This window comes from Emydura macquarii, unplaced genomic scaffold (genome assembly GCF_026122565.2).
Source record: "Emydura macquarii macquarii isolate MOO-44397 ecotype Brisbane River unplaced genomic scaffold, CSIRO-AGI_Emac_v2 contig_1483, whole genome shotgun sequence".
Classification (NCBI taxonomy): Eukaryota; Metazoa; Chordata; order Testudines; family Chelidae; genus Emydura; species Emydura macquarii.
In genome coordinates, this window is record NW_027131620.1 from 2,642,534 (window position 1) to 2,665,446 (window position 22,913).

General features: G+C 36.4%; 1 protein-coding gene across 2 annotated transcripts; it reads left to right on the forward strand.

The window, feature by feature from the left end:
• The first annotated feature begins 733 nt into the window (after positions 1-733).
• RAD21L1 (RAD21 cohesin complex component like 1) lies at positions 734-22,665 on the forward strand. 2 transcript variants are annotated; one of them, XM_067554588.1, is made up of 14 exons: positions 734-763; positions 1,914-2,090; positions 3,741-3,870; positions 4,953-5,052; positions 6,933-7,039; positions 7,704-7,889; positions 10,897-10,998; positions 11,841-11,954; positions 13,239-13,468; positions 16,242-16,344; positions 17,814-17,953; positions 19,472-19,549; positions 20,668-20,829; positions 22,398-22,665. In XM_067554588.1, the coding sequence occupies exons 2-14, from the start codon at positions 1,917-1,919 to the stop codon at positions 22,521-22,523; spliced, it is 1,752 nt and encodes a 583-aa protein (XP_067410689.1). In that variant the 5' UTR covers positions 734-763; positions 1,914-1,916; the 3' UTR covers positions 22,524-22,665. The 2 variants fall into 2 exon arrangements, with proteins under 2 accessions (XP_067410689.1, XP_067410690.1); XM_067554589.1 differs by having other exon boundaries at positions 22,474-22,665.
• Positions 22,666-22,913: the final 248 nt, after the last annotated feature.

Here is a 22,913-nt window from a genome sequence, read left to right on the forward strand (position 1 = left end):
ATGTTTCCATGAAAAGCTGCTTCTTAGCTCAAAACTGTCCCAACAGTGAAGATAAAGCCCCCATCCAACTGTCATAACTGTCCAATACACACACACTTGGCTCCCCTGATGAGCCTCTGCCTGCTATGAAACAGTACTGCAACTCTTATCCTTGGGGAATAGAAAATACTACAATGCCTTAGCCGCTATCTTCCATTCCTTCCCTCTGCCACAAGAATGTAAAGAAATTTTTATAGTTTTTGTCAGATATCACAAAGCCACTTTACAGAATTAATAATAATGACATACAACGTATAAAGCAGTAGATTGAGGTGAAAGAGAGGAACAATGAATGGCTAGTCACAAGAAGTAGGGAGGAAGGCTTTTTCAAAGAGGACCTGAAAAGAAACTGCTTGAACTTTCTGTTTCAGCAGATTTGTGGTATTCCTTTTACTCCTCCTTCCTTCTCTGAAGATCATGGCAACATTTTATAAAAATGCATTTTGGGAAGTCCATGCCCTCTGCTGTGCCTCATTGGTACTTCAGAAGCAGTGGCTCTTTTCTTCATTGCAGGTCACAATGTGTATGGCAGCCTCTTTTCAGCATCAATATGGTGGGACATGGCCAATTGCTGCTTCATTGGTTGATTGGCAGTCTGGGGGCTGCAGGTGCAGTGAAGTGCAGATAGATATAAAATAGGGAGTGCAGACTATGGGTCAGATAGAAGTTGATTCTCACGGATGCCGAGCCACATTTTTGTATCTATCTGTGCAGGGCTCTATCTGTAAGGGTCATGAGATAATAATACTTAATCTTTTATAGCATGTTTTATCTGTAGATCTCAAAGCACTTTACAAAGGAAAGTAAGTCTCATCCCCCTCTCTACCCACACTGGGAAGTTAGAAGCAGTCCTGTCTTGCGTTAGTAAGCTAGCACTACAAAAGAGAGGAAAGTTGGGAGTACCTCATGCCCTTTTTTCTTTTAAATATCTATTTCCTTTTTCCCAGTTTTTTCTCCATTTCCCTCTGCTTTTTGCTTATTCCCTTTTCTTCCTCTACATTTTATTAATTTTCTCTCCCTCTGAGTCTCCCATTCTTTTAATGAAAGAACACTTTAATTTTCATTTATTTGTTTATTTATTTTGTAACGAGCCGGAACATAAGATGCGCCATGCTAAAACAGTCCAATCTATTCTGGTATCCAATCTCTGATAGTGGCCAATGTAAGATGCTTCAGAGGAGGGCATAAAACTCCTACACACCTAATTGTGTTTCTTTTTCATGGTGTGTGTGTGTTCTCTTTCCCCTTTTGCCTTATCTAATACACTCTGCAATATTTTCACTCTTTTTGTTTTGGTCTCTAGCCCCTTTTTCCCTTTTTATGTATGTGTGTCTGTTTTCTCTTGCCATTCCCCATCAGAATAATTGAGTTAGGTTTTCTGTTATAGAGCAAGTTCTTTTAAAAAAAATAAGGACTCTGCTAAAAAAAAAAAACACCTGCTCCTTGATTCTTGACTAACAGAAATATGCAGCATGGCTTATAATTTATCACTTTGCTTTGTACAAATTATCTGACACGTGTCTCTATCAAGATAACAGATGTATGAAGCTGTAACTAGCAGATTGCTTCTAATAATTTACTGAAAGATCTAGATTTTTAGAGAGTTTAGGGGCACAACATTAATGTGCAGTTGTGTAGTTACCACTGTTATGCACAGAAACAGCTAATCAGACACATTTTCATGCACAGTCACCCAATTTCTATACACAATAGCATTAAATGCACAAACATTTTGCAGGCCTAAACTGTCTGAAAATCCAATCCAAAGTATTTTATCCCTATACTCCTCAATTAAAATTAAAGTTAGGTTTTTTTAATCTCTATTAAAATTATGCATTCCAATTTTTAAGATTAATTCTTATGTTTTTCCCTAGTTCATGCGAGTTCAGCTACCAAGCACAGGCAACATGTTCTATATGCATTTGTTTATGAACAAGCGTGGGCCATTGGCCAAAATATGGCTCGCCGCTCACTGGGAGAAGAAGCTCACAAAAATTCACATATTTGAATGCAATTTGGAGACTACTATTGAAAAGATCATTTCGCCAAAGGTATGTAACTGGCTGAGATGTTTAAGACCAGCTGTAGAAATGTAGATATCTTTTTTTTTTTTTTTTTTTTTGCAAAAAGAATATATCTACAAATATTGTAAAGGTCCATATTTGAAGTTAGAGAGACAAGATGGGTAAGTTAATATCTTTTGTTGGACCAACTTTTGTTGGTGAGGGAGACAAGCCCAGCTTATGCAAAGCTCTTCTTCACGTCTGGGAAAGGTTCTCAGAGTGTCACAGCTAATAACAAGGTGGAACAGATTGTTTAGCATAAGTAGTTAACATATTTCAAGGAACTCTTAAAGGTAAAGTGGGTGAAAGGAAAGGGGGAAGGCAGCTGGTGGGGGTTATAGATTGGACTTATGGCTTATTTCAACATTCTCCTGTTCCCATGATTTTTAGTGTTCATCAAAGTTATGAATTTAAGCTCTCAGGCTTATCTTTTGAAGGTGTTGTGCAGGTTTCCTTTGAAGACAAGGACTAAGAGGTCAGATATGGAATGATTACTTTGTGAAAAGCAGGTGATGTGGTGTTTTTGTCTTTTATCATTTTTCTCTGTTGATTCATTCCAGAGCGTAATGATTGTCTCGTTTCACCCACATCGTTGTTTTTGGGGCATTTAGTGGACTGGTGAGTGTGGGACCTATGGATCTTGAAAGGCGTGTTTGGGGGTGGTCTTGATCATTGTAGCAGTGGAGATATGTCTGCAGCTTTTGCATCTTTTTTTCTGGTAGGGTCTGTTGCTGCTTTGAGTTGCTGTGTCCTGCTGTATGGGGAGCTTGCTTCTGATGATGAGCTTGGAGAGGTCAGGGTTTGTTTGAAGGCCAGCAGAAAGGGTTCAGGAGAGATTTATTTCAGGATGGGATCCCCATCAAGTATGGATTGTAGTTTGGGGTGGTTAGGATCTATGAAGTTAGATGTAGTGATCCATGGGTTTCTTGTATATAATTGTCTGTAGGGTTCCATTGCTGAAGCTGATTGTGGGGTCGAGAAAGCTGATGCTACTGTGGGAGTGTTCCAGGGAGAGTTTATTGGGTGCGTGGTGGTTGCTGAAGTTGTGGTGGAAATCTATGAGGGAGTTTGTCGTCTCTCCAGAGAATGAAAATATAATCGTTGTATCTCAGGTGTATTGTTGGTTTCATGGTGCATTTGTCCAAAAATTCTTCTTAGAAACCCCAACCAAGACTGTGGCCCCAGTTCGAGGCACTGTACAAACACATAGTAAGAGTTAGTACTTGTCTTGAAAAGCTTGCAATCTAAATAGACCAGATAGATAAAAGGTGGGTGGGGAGATAGAACACAGAGATGAAGTGAATTGCCCAAGGTCACATGGCAAGCGTGGCAGAGCCAGAGACAGAATTGACGTCTTTTGAATCCTAGTCCAGTGCCCTCTCCACCAGAATTGTCTTCTTTTATGTGATAATAGCTATTGATCTTCAACCCTGCGTTAACCTGAATATCTCAGAATGACACATACTATGTTGTTTTATTGATTAATTGATCTCCTTTTCTATACTTAGCTTACACATAAAGAAATTGTTCCAAGACTCCATTACTATATCTTTTGCTTTGTATAATAACTGAAATTATTTTGTCTTAGTGATTTTGCCACAAATATTAACACTTGAACAACTTTTTAAATTATTAAAGGTTAAAATTGCTCTGCGTACCTCAGGACACTTGCTTTTGGGAGTGGTGCGAATCTATCATAGGAAGGCAAAGTACCTCTTGGCAGACTGCAGTGAAGCATTAGTGAAAATGAAGATGGCCTTTCGTCCAGGTATATACAGAATTCTGTATTTGTCTGTCTATGTCCTTTACAGCTTCTTATCTTTAAATTTCATTTGGGATATTCCAGTCAGATACACATTATTGATTTCAAAAGAAGTTCGGCTTCCTGGTGCAAAACAAAATTTAATGGTTATTGTGAATGTAATTTTTTCTTTCTGGTTCCCTGGTGGCCTGGGAGGAATCAGCTCTAGGAGTTAAAGAATAATTCAATCTCCCTTGTCAGTTCATTCCTTGTCCTGTCTAATGAGGCCACTAAATTCTTTGCTGACGCTGGCAGTTAGTGCCAATTTTGTTAGTCTTTTTGTGATCTATCAGGATGGAGACCACCGAATTAATTTCAAATGGGCCATCTGTTTGTTTCCTTTTATTTCGGCACCCAATAGGGAGGCAGTATGTCTCATGGTTAGAGCATAGAACTATGAACAGAGGAACTTCGGCTCTATTTCCAACTAAACCATTGAGTAATTATATGACCTTTGTCAAGTCACTTAACCTTTTTATGATCTAGGGCAGGTCTACACTTAAGCTGCTGCTGCAGCACAGCTGCAGTGCTTCAGTGAAGATGCTACTTATACCAATAGGAAGGCTTCTGCCATCAGCGTAGGTACTCCCCCACCCCCGCAAGGTGGCAGCTATGTCGACAGGAGAATCCTGCACAGGGGATTAGGTTGGTTTCACTGCATCGCTCAGGGTGTGGATTTTTCACACCCCTGAGCAATGTAGTTATGCCGACCTAATTTCCTAGTGTAGACCTGGCCCTAGTAGTTGTCAGTGGGCAAAATCTTCCATGGTCTTTAAACAGCTACTAGTAGTTCCAGCAGATTTACAGCATTTCAGAATCTTTAGAATTTTTCAGTGGCACCATACATTTCTTTGTATGTCAATAAATAATAGGCCTCTGAAATGTACTAAATAAAAGATTTAATTCTATATTGGGGTCCTAGTGACAATGGCAAACTTAGTTAGTTTATGATGGCTACATAACTCCTTGTTGGATTTACAGTCTTACTGTATACATTTCTGAGAACATTACTCCTTTGCTCATTTTGTTATGTTTTGCATCTCTTTTAGGACTTGTTGATCTTCCAGAAGAGAGCTTTGAAGCTACTTATCATTCCATTACATTGCCTGAAGAATTTCCTGATTTTGACACGCAGCTACCTGACTTGAAGTAAATGTTTCTCACCTTTTTTTATATTTTGTCTGGCCTCATTTTCTCAGAGGTAAAACTGTGTTCTTGCTTATTATCTGACCCATACTCAGCATATAGGTGGTACAGTCATTCCAGTTACTTAAATTTGATAACCTGATTCTTCCATATTCTAAACCAGTGTTTCTCAATTATATTTCGCCGCGACACCCTTGCGCGACCATGCAATACCCTCCACCGACAAGTCCAGGAAATCTTCCCCTTTTCGGCGGTGCGGTGTAGGCTGGTTTCGGCAGCGCGCTCTGTAAGCAGTTTTCGGCGGCTTGATCAGCTGTTCGGCGGCGCCATCAGCTGTTTGGCGGCGCGCTCACGGCTGTTCCGCGGCACGCTGCCAGCTGTTCAGCGGCGTGCGATTTGTGTTGATTTCAGCGGCACAGTTCCACTTTTTCACGGAACCATTCATCTCAGCCCGTGGAACCCCATTTGAGAAACACTGTTCTAAACCATGTTTATGAAGGTACAATCATAAGAATTATGTATTGGTACATTTCTTCCAATCCCATTTTCTGAGCACAGGTCTTTTCAATGAAATAAGTCGTTTCAGCTTAGGCTTTAGATGTTTTTCATTTAATTTATTTGAATGAACATTAGAGACAGAAAAGTTGAACTGCTGTCCTCCAGAGAAGGCTGCCCAAGTAGGCTAAACTTCATTCTGCTGTAAGAACAGGATAGCCTACTACTGTGATAAAAAAACTAAATTTAAAATTCTGGTGTCTTGCTCCCTGAGGTCTGGTATGCTATGGAAGGCAGCACATTGACACTTCAAAAGTTATAAAGAGCAGGGAACTAAAACACTTGTTTCTGATGGACTTCATTGGGGGCAGAGCCAAGGCATAGTGGACCTTCACGGACATTTTTCCTTTACATCACAATAAATCTAGTTACTTTGGCTCTGAACACGTTTGCTATTTTTTTTGTTACAAATCTAATTTCAGAAAACCTGTAGCTTACTGAAAATAATACATAATTACTTTAAATCTAACCAAGTAGCAGAATGTGCCCATCTGTGAGGAACAATGATGGCTCTCCCTTTTAAAATTATATAAAGAGTTTATAGGGTTTAATTTACGGATGATATGCTATATTGAAGTGTCCATTATGTGACATTGTGTCTGGCAGAAAATGCGACTTGTATGTGAGAAAATTGATAGAAGCTGAAGTTGGACAAGATAAAGGTGCAGTTGTTAGGCAAAAAGAGATTTTACAGAACGTGATGGGGATGATGTTTTCTCCCATTAAGGAGGTGCGCCCACCAGTTGTCAAGCAGATTTGCAGTCATGGGGTATATCTTGATTTCAAATTGCTGCTGGAGTTAGAGATATTGTCAGTAGCCAGTCGCTCCTCTTTCTAAGTGCATTTAGCTAAATGCTTTTCTCTACAGTGTGAACCTTACCACAGTCGTTATACCTATGTGACTTTGTGACTGGATTATTTAATGTGCTGTGCAAGTTTCCTTGAAAATTACCTAGAAGCTTCAGCAAGTACAGAAGGCAGCTGCCTGCTTGCTTAAAGGTATCAGATGTAGGGAATATACAGCATCTATTTTCCAGAGGCTATGCTGTCTTCCTTTTAGCTTCTAGATGCAATTAGAAGTGTAAATCTGAATCAATAAAGCCCTGTATAGTTTGGGTTCTGGATGCCTGGGAGATTGCCTTTCTCCCTTCACAGGAGTTAACATCAACGGGGGAGTTTTGGGGCCTTAAAAAGCAGTAATTTCATGCTTTTTGTCTTTAAACACTTGAGGTTTGAGGACCCTCTGGTTACAGTCTTTTTGCCTTCCAGCTACATGGTCAATGGCTTTCAATTCATGTTGTATTTTGTATCTTTACATTTTTCATTAGTGCCATTGATGTTGCTGAGCACTTTACTTTGAATCAGAGCAGACCTGAAGACATCACTCTTCCAGAGGATTACAGAAGGACTATACTTCCTAGTGATGGGATTTATGGTGAGAACAGCTGATAGAATTGTACTTCATATGCAAATGTATTTTATTTACATTGTGAATTATTTATAAAATTACATTTTAAGGTTTAATCCCTGTATGCAAGCTTATTTTTACTCAGATGAAGGATTTGTTTGCTTGCCATAATTGAGTCTACTTATTTTCTATGGGCTTGATCCAAAGACCATTGAAGTCACTGAAAGTGCACCTATTGGCTTTGGATTGGGCTCTAAGTGACTAAAATGTAATGGGCATAATTCTCATTTACTCTAATGCCCCTTTAAGCAAGTGTAAACATAATATATGCAGATTAGGTTAGGCTTGTGTTCATTGCAAAATGAAATTGACTTCTTACCCAACCCAAGCCCCGGCCACACACAGAAACCTCTCACTTGTGTTGGCTGGCCCATCAGATGATATAAAGCTTGAGTGCTTATCACATTTGAGCAGCTAACACAACCACTGTTCTAGAGCAATGTAAAGCGGTCTTAATGTAAAAGAGAATCAAGCCTAATATATTTTGTGTTTTTACTGAACTAGTTTAAATGGTTTGTTCTGTAATGCAACCTGATTTTGAGAATTTTATAAAATTCTAAGGAAATTGACATATACGTATTTCATCTGTGTTGATAGAAAGAGTTGTCAGTAATTATATATGTTTATTCAGGTGAAGAGACTGAAATACTAAGACGACATAGCTTCTTCAATGATGGCATACTAATGAATAGTAATAGTCTCTTGCCTGATCACAGCTCAGTGAGCCTCACTGGAGACAAATCTATACTGTATGATGAAACACATGGATTCAAACTCGATGGTTTTGGAGACGAAGATGTTCCTGAGGATATGATTGGTATGCTTTGTCATAGATTAACAGAATCCAATCAATTCTATCCAAAGTATTTTTCCTATAAAAGCCCCACACAAAATTTAAATAAAAATAGAACTTGCATTTGAAAACATGTTTTCTCTTACTGTGTGTTTTCATTTGCATTTTAGTTTTTCACTACTTTATTAATAAACTGAGCTCATTTATATAATCCCAGACCAAAACTAAGTTAAAATTAAATTAAAGTTGAGAGTACATATCAGTAATTTAGGGTAAAATACATTATGGGAATGTTACAATTATCCCACAATCAGGCATCATAAAACCAAGAAATTGAGAATTAAGGTTAAACTTAAAAGAAATCCTAACATGTTAAGCTATGGAAATACATAGTTAGGGCATTCAGACAATCTTAACTTTGTCCTTTCGTGACACCATGCAGTAACCATATGATTAAGGCATTTTAGAGTTTGTGATTTCAGATTAGACTAAAGTGATATTTTAAAACCCATTAGTTTTTTCTTTATTTCCCCTCATTGTGTTACCAGTTTGCCCCCTCTCCTTCACCCCACATTTCCCTGCACATGCATGCATGTGCACAAAAACACACCGCTTTTCCCCTTTCCCGCTGACCCTCTCCCCCACTATGCCCCCAGTTTCCCCCTTCTTTTCTCTCTGTTTAGTAGTTCTGGTGCAATAGTTTGCTTTTGAAAATAAATATTTAGAACTAATTGTCACTTTTTGTCATTATTTTTTACAAAATAAAGTATTTCCTTCAGTACAAGCTTGTATATAAGAATCTACTCCTTCAGCAAAACTTACATAGAATTTCCCACTTTAAAAATGATTTCAATATTCCATTGTTCTCAGAAGGACTGAGGCCATATCTTCCCTCAGTTAATGTGCCCAATTTCAAAATGCCACTGCCTTCCACTGTTTCCAGTATGAGTGAAGACACCCATCTTCTTTTTTAAGAGCAGCCTATGGCCTCAGTCCCATTGTTCTCAAATGGGAGATAGATGATCTTCTCAAAATGATCACCTAACTGTGGACAAGTTATGTCCTGAGTCGTCTTGAGAAAAATGGAATGGCAGCCATTTTGAACGAGGACTGTTCTAGGCAGAATTCATTGTAGTGGAATGCTGTTTGTTAGCCCCTTTCTGAAGAGAAACATTCAGCTATAAAAATAAACAGGGAGAAATTACCATAATCCTAAAACTTAAAGTCTTCAAATGTAGTCTCTGGAGTGAGTTTTAACTGTAAATAAAGTTTGAATCATCTTTATTATCCTGTTATTAAGATCATTCAGGACAATTAAATAGCCCTACATTGTATGCCACATTTTTAGAAGATCTCTTTTTTAAATTAATTTTAACTCAATCTAATTAACAATTTACTTGTAAATTATGAGAAAATGAATTCTGTTCCCAAAGAGTAAGTACTGCAGTTTTGGGAAGGATATGCTGTATCTTCTTACGTAACAAAGTGCTTGAGTCCCTGCTTTAAGTGCAAAACTCAGCTCTGCCTTTACTATGTCACTGCAAATGGTGCTTCCACAATGAACATCATAAGTAAATGATCATTTGAAATTTATGCTTAAAACTGGTTTCAGTGCATTTTCCTCAGCTTTTGTTTTTTGCATCAATACTCAAGCAAAAAACATTTTGGAACAACAAACTTTCCTTTTGCACTACAACAAAATACTTTTTCTCAAAATAAATGTTTGGAAATTAATGGCAACTCAAGTATGACATTATGCCTACAGTATTGAAGGACCAACACTGTAAGCAGCTATAAATAACGGTCTTAGAATTTACAAACAAACCCCTTATTTTGAGGATTAATAATGAAACGATAAACACGTTTTCTTAGCTAAAAGTTTTTTATACACATTTTAACATTTTAACCCAGAAGCACATTTTTTTTAAAAAAGTGCTGGAAGAAGAAAAATAAAAGCTTGTTTTTAACTTTTAGGAGGGAAACATAGATGCAGAAACATAGATGCCCCCTTAAACTGAATAATTTATTTTTTGATGAGTAAAATATCATAAATGTTTGTTTGTTTTTTTTTAATTTCATCCTCCTTATAATAGTAAGAGCAGCTAAGTACATTTTGTGCCTGGTGTGTTAAATTTTCATTATGATTTTGCAAGTCATGTAAAAACATAAAATAATAGACATCTTACCACAGTATGATGCTATTTTCTATTTATCTTAAAATAGTTTGTTTTCAAATAGCTGGCTTCTAAATGATTAATTTATAATATGAGTTAATCAATTTGGACATTTTCACATAGTACAATTCTAATTATAAAGCACTTTCTATAATCAGTGGGGTCTCATTGGCAATGTGCTGCACACCCTTTCTGAGTAGCCAAGCACCCTCACTCCCATTGATTTCACAGGAGATGCACAGCATTTTGCAGGATTGAGCTCTATATAATTCCTTCTGAATAATTAATCAAGATAGACTCTGCTGGCCCATTGCATAAATAATGGTTTTGAAAAAACATTTGTATACGTTTACCCTGTTGACTGGCTCACCTGTGATTTACTTAATAGCTTTTTATTTGAGATGTAAATTTACATTTGTATTAATGTAGTTGCTATACTATAGGGTATTGTAAAATATGATAATGTACAGATTAATTTTAATTTTCAAATATATATATAGCTTTCTGGTGATTATTACTCTATAATCTAGGACAGGTTTGGGGGGTTTGTTTTGCTTTTGGTTTTTTTTTTTTTTTTTTAAGAATAAGGAAGTTGTTTAAAAATAGGTTTTTATATATAAATTAAAGATCATACTGTCACAGGTGAAAGGCAGAAAATTCTAAATTAAATCTAATTCTCTCCTTTAATCACATTGTTTTGTATTAAGATAGCTTTAATTCTAAACCTTCAGACTTATTTAAGCCAGTCTCTTGTTTTAAACATAAGACTAATGTTTAAATAGTAACATTTGGCTGGGTCCTTTGTTTTATTACAGCTAAAGCTTAGAATAATTAAAATTATGAATTTTATTTTCAAGAAAATCTGCTGAGGACTGAGCAAAATAGCCTAATTTATGACATTCTTGATATGGAGGAAGAAGTTCCTTTGTCACAGGGGCTTCCAGATGATAATGCAGTGGGTGAGTTTGTAATGTTTCTGTTCCTTCTGATTACCTAAATCAGCACTTCTCCTTCTTGTTAATATGTAATACTAATGTCATGCAGGCCTTATGTGATCAGAACCATATCCTTTGCTTCGTTACTGTCTTGGATTCTGTTGGGTTTTGTTTTGTTTTTTTCTTATATGCTTTGTTCCCCTTTCAGGTACAATTAATTCTTTCTTGGAATTCTGTGTCTGTAACTCAACATTGATAGAAACATGTTTTTACATTATACTCTTTTTCTACCTCATACGGATGTTGTGAGGTTTAGTTTGATATCAGCTCCTTGGATGAGAGGGGATATGATTGCTTCTTATAAATATATCAAGAGAGTAAACACCAGGGAAGGAGAAAAGCTATTTAAGATAAAAGACAGTGTTGGCACAAGAGCAAATGGGTATAAACTGGCTATGAATAAATTTAGGCTGAATATCAGAAGCAGGTTTCTAATCATCAGATGAGTGAGATTCTGGAACAGCCTTTGAATAGGAGTAGCAGGGGCAAACAAGATATCTAGATTTAAGATACAGCTTGATAAATTTATGTATGGGATGATCTGATAGAGTTGCCTGCAATAGCAAGGGACTAGAATCGATGACCTAGGAGGTCTCTTCCAGTCCTATGTCCCTATGATGAAAGAAACCTCAGAAGTACAAAATATTTGTACTAAAGTATTATTTTAGAAATTAGTTTCAGGAAGAAAAAAAATCCTGTTGTAACTTGAGACTTACCCTCTTTTTTCTAATTCTAATCTTTATGTTTTGATACCAAATTAATTAATTTAATGATTTTTATTGGATTGTGGGATATGTATTTTACAGCGGATTCCAGCTATGTAGGTCCTATGCATCAGGAAGAAAGCCACCAGATGAATGAAACTACACTGTTGACAAATGAAAAAGAAGGATTTGCACTCGAGCCAGTTGATGCTACAGGTCAGAGTTCAATCACTTTCCTGTTAGGGGTTATGAAATTAGCACCTGCAGGATTCATATTGAAACTAAACCTTAGAATGCTTATATTTTCCAGACTTCCTGCCAAATGACTATTCAGATGCATGTATACCATATATATGTGTTTCCACATGTTTGTGTGTATGTCTCCTCATTCAACCTCTAAATATTTAAAACTGACATAAACAGACATTAATCCTAAAATATTTAAGCTTATTTAAGGACACGAGTGATTCTTGGCCTGGCTATCTAACCAATAGAGGAAACTGCCTTTATAATACCTGAGAGACAAGGCAGGTGAGATAATATCTTTCACTGGACCAAGTTCTGTTGGTAGAAGGTACAAGTTTTCGAGATATAATACCTGTCTCTCTCACATTAATCATGCCCTCGTACTTAAATAAACCATTACTTTACAGTTTTTTCAGTACAATATTTATAAATCTTCCTTCACTTAGAGATATTTGACCTTGAGAGTATATAGAATTCCCAATAAAATGAAGAGGCTGTCTTTCTGAAAACTTTTGGTGAAATGCTTCCCTCGTTGTCAATGTAATTCTCCAGTTCACTCTACTTTTTTCTACACTATTGCCATGGATCAACAGCCTGTCCTTTTTATTCCAAATATTATATTCATGTTTAAGTTTTAAAGCATCAGAACTTGTTTGTGTATATTCATAATTCAACAAGAAATCAGAGGAAAATGTTCTCAACTAGAGTTAAAATGTCTTTATTGTTTGGCTGGTGGTTGTTGTATTGACATTAATTTTTTTTAGCTCAAAGATTGACCTCAGGATGTGAGGGTGTGGGAGATGAAGTCAATACTTTTAGCTTCTCAAGGAGAGTTACCAATACACATACAATAAACAAAATGCCCTCTAAATTGCTGCAGGACTGTTTTACGAAAAGAAGTGAGGACTGGGAGTAAAGTGCGGGAAATGGCTCACAAGGGGAAGGTCAGTGATGTCAGAGTGGCCTAATATCCCAAGTCTCTGCTTTAGGAAGATAAACCAACCCCTCCCTTTTCCACACGCTTGGCACAGTGTATGCTTTCATCAGAAATATGAGTGAGGGAGAGCTCCTGTTCAGATGTTGACATCTTCATGCTGAACAATGAAAAACTGGAAAAAAGAATTCAATTTGAATAGCATAGTTCACTTCAGATGTGTCCTTCTGTGATATCCAACATCTCTATTACAATAACAGGCAAGTGTCTGTCAGAAAAAGAGAGAAATGTCCATGTTTGTGAATGTTTCTTATGCTTAGTTGTCATAGGGAGAAGGAACTTTAAAAGAAAGAGAAAGTTGCTTGTTGATGATGTGAAGGAGCTCAGCAGCAGTACTATTTACAAACAGCTTAGCAACTGTATGGATACGCTTACTGTGTTGGATCTTGCACCCCCCACAAGAAAATTGATGCTGTGGAAGACGTCAGGAGGAGTGGATAAACTTCTGTCTCATACTACACAGCCTTTGATTAATGCTGAACTACAAATGGTAAAGGTTTATATCTTGTATGCTGTTCCGATATTACCATATAAGTGATCGGATTCTTGCATATTTAGGACCTGATTATTAGAGATGGTCTCTAATTTTGTAAGCTTAATTGCATGTGCACAGATAACTGTGTGTCCAATAAACTGCAGATGCAAATATTAATAATTGAACATTATCTAATTGTACAGAAATTCAGGTAGTTGGACATCTGATGACTATATTTATATCCACTGGTATTTGCTTCTACAGAAAAGTGGAATTCAGACCCTTAATTTTCAAAATTCCAAGAACCAGTAAAAGAGGGCATAGAAATATGAGTGTGTATTTATGATTTCTCATCTAGGCACTTTGTTGATTGTACACTGGTATGTTGTTTTTCTGCATTGTTTTTCTATCATCAGTAATAGACCACACTGACCTTCTGCAATTATTGTTTTTAGTTATAACAGTAATAAAAAATCTTGTATAGTGCTTTCCATCCATAGATTTCAAAGTGCTTTATATATTTTTTGTTTAAGCATTCTGAGGTCTTCAGGCTGCCAAGTAAATACAAATGTATTATGATTGTTTTATTAGTGTAATCTAGTTGAGTAGGGATTATATTCTAGGAAGTCCTAGCTTTGAACAATGAATTCCAAGAAAAAAAATTACTACCCCTTACATACAGAGAGCCAAATAAGATCAGCTTGAAGAAAAATGTGTGAATTGACCTGATGCTATACTGTTGTAGTAAGATCCTTATGTTAGAAAGAACATTATAAAAGTCTTATAAGTCAAGAGGTGCTACAGAGAAATGGTGTTAAAACTGTTTGAAATATCTATGGACGTATCCAGTTCTACTGAAATGATTGTCATTTCATTACTTTTAGTTTCTGAAACATATTCTTAGTTGCACCAAATGGAAATAGTACCAGCTAATCAGATTATTGGTGGTGGCTACTTATTTATTGATTTAAAACAAAACTTAATTAGGTTACAAGAGGAGCATACTTTGAAAAAACAAAACTGTACTTTAAGCTCTTATCTGAAACACACAAGTCCTATCTCTAAGCCAGTCAGAATTCAGCTATGCAGTAATGGTACAGTGAACAGCTGTCACTATCTTGCTCCATCAACCATTAGACAAAAGATTTCAGTCTTTCAGTATAATGGAAATAAAATAATTGGAATAGGACATTATCACAAGAAGACTTCTGTCAGATAAATGTTGAAGCAAAGCAGAAGGTAGAAGTATTTTGTGAATGCTGGACAACAGTGTATATGTTTAAATCAAAAGCCTCTGGTATATACCTGTGTTTTATATTTTTATTTCAAATGTTTTTTATTTGCCTTTTTGTGAACTGTTTTAGAGGAAGGCAATTGAAATCAATGAAGCTGTTTGCATGAAATATAATGATTAATATTTTTAAAGCAGTGCAGAGGATTTAGCTACATATCTTTGTGTGGCAAAATCCTCTATACTGCTTTCAAAATCTCAACCTATGTCTTTAATTTTTCATTTTAAGTAAAAATCTTCATTTGTTAATTGCAATAAAACACTGCACTACATCTTTTTTTAATAATAACATACTTGCTATGTGCCATTGACCTAAAACTTATCTCTGTATCCAGCCATGTTCTCTTAGCACATTGCAGGACAATTTCTTGAACACTATTTTATTATTATGGTGAAGGATGTTGGCTGAAAAAATGGGTCAAATTATGCATGGAAGGACCTTCCAGGCATGGATCTTGTCTCTTTTCCATGGGAGGGAGGCATAAGCTGCTTTGTGGCACTGTTCCCTGCTCCTTCTCCCATGATTTCAGGAACCACCTAGACAACCTTCTGTAGGTTCAGGGTCTGTGATGGGGCAAAGACTGCTGGGACAGTCCAACTTAGGTAGGAGTAAGGCAAAAGGAAGCACATAGTGTCCCACTACTGGCCTCACAAAGATTATGTAGGCTGTATTACCTTTTATATTGGGGCACCTCTTTAGTGGGTCACCCCTTCTTATAAGAATGTTCCAGGGGAGCTTCTGGAGGAGAACACTGGGGTGCAAGAACAGGTGTGGAAGCACAGGCCTCCATGCAGATGGCCCTAAGCTTTTGTTAATCCTTTGTATCCATACAGCTCTCTCAGATCTGCAGGATTTGGGGACAGAGCCACAGGCTGTTTCACAAGGGGACAAGTCATGCCCCCACAACAATGTGAGAGAAACTCCTGTGTCCTCACAGATTTTTCTTGTCCCCCTCCAGTGGGTTTCATTATTGGGGGTGGAGGAGGGCAGTGGTAGGGAGAGATGATCCAGCCCACTGTTAGCTTTGCCACTTTCTTAGTTAGAAAATCTCTGCAAAATTTGTTAACACAGACTTAGGCTGTAGTATAGAAATAGCCTGTGTCGGCATAACTTACATCACTCAGAGGTCTGAATAAACCACCCCCTGAGCAACATAAGGTACACCAACATAAACATTCGTGTGCATAGCGCCTAGCAATATAGTTTCTGCCATTCATGGAGGTAGGATTTTTATGCTGATGGGAGAGCTCTAGCTTGTTGGCACAGAGCATCTTCACCAGACCCGCTGCAGCAGTACAGCTGCGTCGGTACAGCTGCGCCACTGCAGCGCTGCATGTGTAAACATGGCCTGAGTCAATGTCTCTGGATAAAAGCAATTAACATACAGTAAATGTTCATCATTTCCTTGTATTTTCTGTTGCGTTTTGTTGCTAGTTATTAATCTGAAGTTTCATTCTTGGAAATATAAAAAAAGAAATAAATCTTTGTTTTTACAGTTGTTTTCAAATTGCTTTAAGAATTATGGCTTTAAAACTGGAAGAAAAGGAATACAGATGGAGTATGGAACTGAAGAAACAAGAAAAGAGAGAGAAAACATAGGTGAGATTTTATAATTCTGCTTGTCCCAACTGATTTTATTATTTGACCACCAGAAAAAAAGTTTTTAAAAAACCCCACACATTTTATTTAGTGTTTCATACACAAAACAGATTTGATGTGCACCACTTCACAAACCAGAAAGGTAAGAAAACTTAATGCTTAAGAAAACTGGTTACCCCTTAACCACTTTGTTACAGCAATTATATTAATTATAAAGAAGAAATACATATTTTACTTTTGTAAATACTTTGATATCCTGTTTAAAAATTATTAAGAATAAGAGGCATAGTACAATTATTAGCTGATTTACTTTTCTCCTTGTGGTATGGTAGGTTCTTGAGGGTCTCCTTTTCTGGGAGACCGGTGAAACCAAAGAACGCTTTTATTTTATTCTGTGTTTGATCAATAATAGCTCACTGTCCCAAAACAGATATTGATTACTAATAAACAGATAGTCTAGTCTGGATGACTCATGAGTGAGTCATTTGTGGAACATCCACAAGGAGGCATGTTTCTTCCTGAAACTCTTGATTACAGGTGTTCCACCCATTTTTGGTTCTCTATTCATCTGAAGAAAACAATCTGTAATTGCCCAAGAAGTTAATTAGAGCAACTGATTAGGATACCTCTGTGTCCACAATTATTCTTCCTCAGTAGTACTTAGCAGTATACTCAGTCTCTTTTTAAAATGTTTTTCAGACCAAGATTCATCCAGTTCATTTTGAGCAGCCTCATAGCATGATTATAAAAGTTTCTCGGCATAGTTTAACATTTGCCCAATGGTAGTGAATAAACAGCACGTCATAGCCAGCCTTTATCATGTACACATTAATCCACTTCTGTATGATAGCTGTTTGGTAAGTCTACTTACCCATGGTAAACAAACAAAAGGACAAAAGTGTTTCAGACTGTAGTATGGTTTTCTCAGCCCATACAGCCATCCCTCTGCTTTTTGGCACTAATATATTTTAGATCAATTTCAGCACTGTTATAAAGGAGTGCAGAGAAGACAATAAAATTGTACCTTTTATTCTAATGCTGGAACTGGTCACTTCTCTTATTTACTCCTCCTTCTTTATTAATTTGAGAATGTGGTGACTAGCACTATACTTTATGTTAAGTAGAATGTGATATTGTCACTTGCCGAATTTCACTAGGATGTATTGAGAGAACTATACTTGTGGTGGCAAACAGTGTTTATTCCATGGGAAATAAGTCTGTTTCTTAACTAGTCATTTATTTTATAAAGTTTGCACAGTTATTTCCTGCAAGTGAAAAATCAGTCTTTAAATGCTTCCAAGAAAACTCTTCCACTAGTTTTTTTTGTCCCAAGGTACCATTGGATACGCAGCTCCTCTGCTTAGCATTCATTTTGATTCTTATCCTCCATGATCATTAGCTGTCAATGATGGTTGATTTTTGAGATTCAATGTAATTTAATTTTAAACTTTGTTTTCTTGTTAATACAGATATATTGATGATAGAAGAGTCAAGTTACCTGCAAGAGTCAGCTCATACAGAAACTGAAAGAAATAGTACTGATGATTCATTTGTGTTGGCATTACAGAATGGCAGAAATGAGGATGCTAATAAAATTAATGAAGCTATAGTAAGCATTTTCAATAAATATAAAAGAACTAATGCATGTATTTATTGGTCACACCTTATATTAAATTTCCATTTATGAAGAGTTAATAAATAATATATGTTATAAGTATGTTACAGACATGAGTAGCTTGTGTTATAGATGTTTTAAGTACATTAATAAAAGGTCTTGTAGATGGTTATAAACCATGGTTATATGCAAATTTGTTGAATGCTATACCAATTTATTAACCATTTATTAAAATATCTATTCACTTATTAACCCTTTATTAATGACTTATAAATTGAACCCATTTGTTATTTATGTGTGCTGAAAAAGATAAATGGAATGGCCATTTTTATCAAGGATAGGATTTCAGATCTCCCTGACGTTTAGTAACTTCAGCCTTACATTATAAAGCCCTTTCGAGTCCTAAGCAAGCTAGAAAATGTATTAATTTTGTTTTGTTTTTGAATTTGCGGTTTTTGCTGTAATGTAGAGTTTATATTTACACCAATGTGGTGGACCCCACAATACACTCTGCTCCTTTTTAAGCCATGCTGTAGTGCTGTGTAGAAGGGTGTGGTTTGCTGTCACACAGAGGGACCTCTGCATCCTTTGTGCATCACAGAGGGAGACTGAACAGTTTGGTGCAGGTGAGGGTTGGGAACAAGCTGGGGCAGAAGCTGTGCATACATACTGACCATGAATCTGGTAGTTGAGACTCTCAATTAAAGATTATGGGGGTGTGACTTTCCACAACCTCCATGACTTCCGTAGCTTCAGCAGCTGACATGGCTAATCTCAGGGCCGCCCAAGCAGCTGGCCCTAGGGAGCAGGTAAGATTTAGTCAAGGGTATTTAAGTTAAAAGTTATGGAAGTTAAAAGTTATGGGCCATGAATTTTTGTTTATTGCCCATGACCTATCCAGGACTTTTACTAAATATACCCATGACTAAATCTTAGCATTAGCTATGGGTGGTGTGAAGTGCCCCATCCATCATTAACTCCAAAATCTAAAGGTAACATTTTAAATGCCAGATTAATCCATGAACAGCAGCAAAATAGTTAAAAGGTTCTGATACCCTTATTCACACTGATAAGCACCTTACTGTCCAAGTAGCTCCACTGAAGTCAATGGGGCCGCTTGCATAGTAAGTAAAATGCTGTTAAGCAAGATTTGATCAAGATTTGATCTAAGTAGCAAAACTAGCTAAAGTTTTTATCACACAATTCAGCCTAGTATGACTCTACAGGCGCCAAGAGCCCCAGCTGTCCCCTACACAGTTACCAAGATATCTAGCTTCACCCTTAATAGATGTCTATGGTTAGGCATTGTCAAAATAGATAACACACGGGCCACATTTAAAAAAAAAAATTACAGCCTTAAAAAGTAAAGTTTACCACGTAGGGAGAAAAAAGAACTGTTGATATTTAAATGAGTGAGCTAAAATACTTGCCCCATTTTAACCTGTGGTTTTTATATGTTACCGTGTGATTTTTATATGTTACATCTAATGTTCATATTAATCTTCTTTGCAGGAGTTAGTGAGGAATGATCAAGACAATGAAGAAAAAAAATGGAGCAAAAGAACTCTTCGAATATTAAACACTTTACAGGTATGATATTGGATTTAGCCATTAGGTGTTTTTTAATTAGTTATTGACTTGGGTTGAATCATAAAATATAATGTACAACCACTTGCTATTTGTTGACATAACACATACTACTGGTCTGTTAGAGTTTCATGCATGATACAAATGCATTTTATTATGTGTTTACATGGATACTCTCAGGCTTCAGAATGCTTTATATAGTGGCAAATCCTGCCTAACTTTTGGAATTTTCTAATCTTTTGAGTACTTGATTTCTCACTCTTAAGTTCATTTTAACACTAGACCATGATTTTATTATTGGTGGGTCTGGTAGCATTGCCTATTAGTAAGGTTGCCCAACACTTCCCATTGTAAGACCCTATTTTCAATTGCTTATTTATAATTTTGCCTGGGGCCAAGCATAGGTGAGAGCAGAGAGATTGGTTCTCCTATACTCTTGATGCCCTTCCCTCCCCTTCCACCCAGCCCCGTGCTGGCACCCAGGCACCACTGAGGGAGGAGGCTGTCTGATTTGAATGTAGAGGGGACATGAGCCAAATCTGGGAGTGGGAGCAGAGGGGAATAAATTGGGACAAATGACTGGAGCAGGCAGTCAGTGGACAAAACAACTTGTTTCCCTAGCATCATTCTCAGAAATGGCTGAACCATTTGGGCTGAAATTTTCCACCCCCCACACCCTCTCCGCACCAAATCATGAGATTATAAAATAAATGTTGAGTTCTTTTTATTTGCCTTTTGTTATCTGAACCGTTAAGATGTACTTGCTTTATCTTTTCAAGCTTTTCTGCACAATCCCAAAGGATTTTTTTCTTTTTTTAAATGAAAGCTGAGATTCCCATGCAATCTCTTGATTCCAGCAGTGTGGGGGTTAATAAAACACAAAATATTGTGAGATTTGTGATAAAATTGCAAGAGTTGGCAACACTGTAAAGAACTTCAGGAGAATTATAGACATTAAGACATACAGATAAGATACCACCTTCAGGCCTCACTCCTGTAAATATTTACTACTGTGCAAAAATGTTTGTAAGATAATTGCTTTGGTTCCAAAACCATGGGCTCTAGTTTTATTAGTAGTTAAACTAACCTATCTATGTTTTTAACTTTCTTTTTCTATCCAGTGCATCAACAAATCAGGAGTGAATTCTTTCAGTTTTTTGAAGCTTTGTAAGAACAGTGACCGGAAAGAAGTTGCAGCCAAGTTTTACAGCTTCCTTATTCTAAAGAAACAGTTGGCTATTGAGCTTACTCAGCCTGCTCCCTATGCTGATATTATAGCAACGGTGGGTCCAAAGTTCCATGCTCTCTGAGAGCTAGCATTGACTATAGATACATTCAGAAACACTGATTGTGCTCTGAATTTTTCAAAAACTTTTTTTTCTGGAGAAGGGAGTTGAAGGTCTCTTCAAACCATGGGGAATTGACAAATAATTCCCCCTACATCATCCTTGCATCTCCTCTCAGGATCATACAATAGCTAACCTTGTTTAGGTGTGATATATATTTTATGGTTATTGGTGGAGAAAATGTTTAGTATGAGGTTTAGGTTTTTTAAAAAATATTTTGTTTAATATTATCTATAGTTAAATATTTTGTTAATGGAGTAGAGCTAAAAATAAGCTTTCCACACAAGTGAATTTTGTATTTAATATTACATTTATTTTAAAAAAACTCTATGAAAGTTCTGTAAAACCTGTCTAGAGTTATGACAAATACTGTTTTTAAAAATTGGTAAGCCAAAATCTTTTGCACTGGGTTATTTTTCAAAAAAGACCTATTAAATGTTCAAGCCAGATGTCACAGGGTACATGAATACATTTGACTATTTCCTGTGGTATTATAGGGTTATATTAGTGAGATACAAATGTCATCTGTAATGGTCCATGAAATCCTACTGACTTATGCAAATATTCAACTTGTGTACATCTCTGAAAAAGTATATGGTTTATCACAAGCCATGGTACATTCTGTTTTTCATAACTGAAAGCCTTGTGTATTTATTTTTAACTTTATTTTTATTGGCGTTATCACTGATAATAGTGATACTTTAAGTGGTCTTTATCAGAAATATTAGAGTCCATTTTAAAATTATAACTTTCTTACAAGGAGAGTTCAAACTTTATATTTTAAGCTCTAGCAATAGATTTTCAGACACTGCTGACAATGTCTCTTACTTTAGGAAGCTAATAGTCCCATTTTCTGTTACTCTGTAGATTCTTTAGGGCTTTGTAGAGAAGTTATTCCAGCCACAAAATATTCATATAACATCAGGAAGACATGTTAAAAATACTGAGCAATATTTCATAGTTTTCTTAAAGATTACTTTTTAAAAATTATTTGATGTTTAAAATTATTTGTTAAATTTATATATAATTAACTAAGTGCATTATTACATTCTTTACTGCCTTTTCTCCTAGGATGTTCTGTCACTTTTATTTCAATATTGTAAATTAGTGTTTTCTGCATTTGAGAAATTAGTTATCTTTAAAATACTGAAATGTGAGATGGTAGCGTGCATAAAATTTTTTTAACAAAATGTTGATGTATTTTGTGTTCAAACAGTTGAGATTAAATCAGTAAAAACCAAAAGCAGACATCTTATCTTGTTGGTATCAGTTGTAATGATTCAAAACCAACAGACATATACTGGAGCCAGGATTTGCTTCTTTGATTTAGAATATCCCTGCCCTCCCCTCTGGCAAACTATACAGTTAAAAAAATAGTGTTTACACTTGATTTGGAGAGCAGCCCTAGCAGGTTTTGGGGAAATATCCTGGAGAAAATGTCTCTTTTTAACTGTCAGCAGTTTAAAAGTAAGACTGAATGCTAAAGGTTCCTATTCTCCCCACAGATATCTGATTTTTGTTTAGCTTTAATGAAAAAGCTGTTATTGAAACTGCACAAAGAGTTGATGTGCTTACTCCTAGGATTCGGTGTGCAACTCAAGAAAAGTGCAAGTTACAGATGTCCAGAATGACTGGATGAAGCTGAAAACAGGGAAGAGCAGGGCAGCAGGTTTGTCACTTCTCTAGCAGATTGCACTGTATGTATTTTATATTGTACATGTACCTTGAGCTTCAGACAGGTGCATTTCAGAAATTAAAATAAATACTGTAAACTCAAGTGTACATCCCAAGGGCTCCAGCTCTGTTACTCCCTTCTTCTAGTTGGGCGTCTGCCTCCTTGATAGAATTCTGGGGATCCCTGTTCAATTCACCACTTATTAAGTTGTGTTTCCAGTTGAGGAAGACTTTTTATTTGTTTAGCAGTGAGAACATACTTGGCATTATACCAGACATAAAGATAGACCTGGTTCCAATGGGCTTACAAGTTACAAGATAGATGCAGAGGAGACAGGCTACGCAGG

Coding starts and splice junctions, on each gene's coding strand:
- RAD21L1 (XM_067554588.1), top strand. CDS start 1,917: ATGCGAGTTCAGCTACCAAGCACAGGCAACATGTTCTATATGCATTTG. Junction 7,040..7,703: donor TCCTAGTGATGGGATTTATG/GTGAGAACAGCT, acceptor ATGTTTATTCAG/GTGAAGAGACTGAAATACTA. Junction 11,955..13,238: donor CGAGCCAGTTGATGCTACAG/GTCAGAGTTCAA, acceptor TCTTATGCTTAG/TTGTCATAGGGAGAAGGAAC.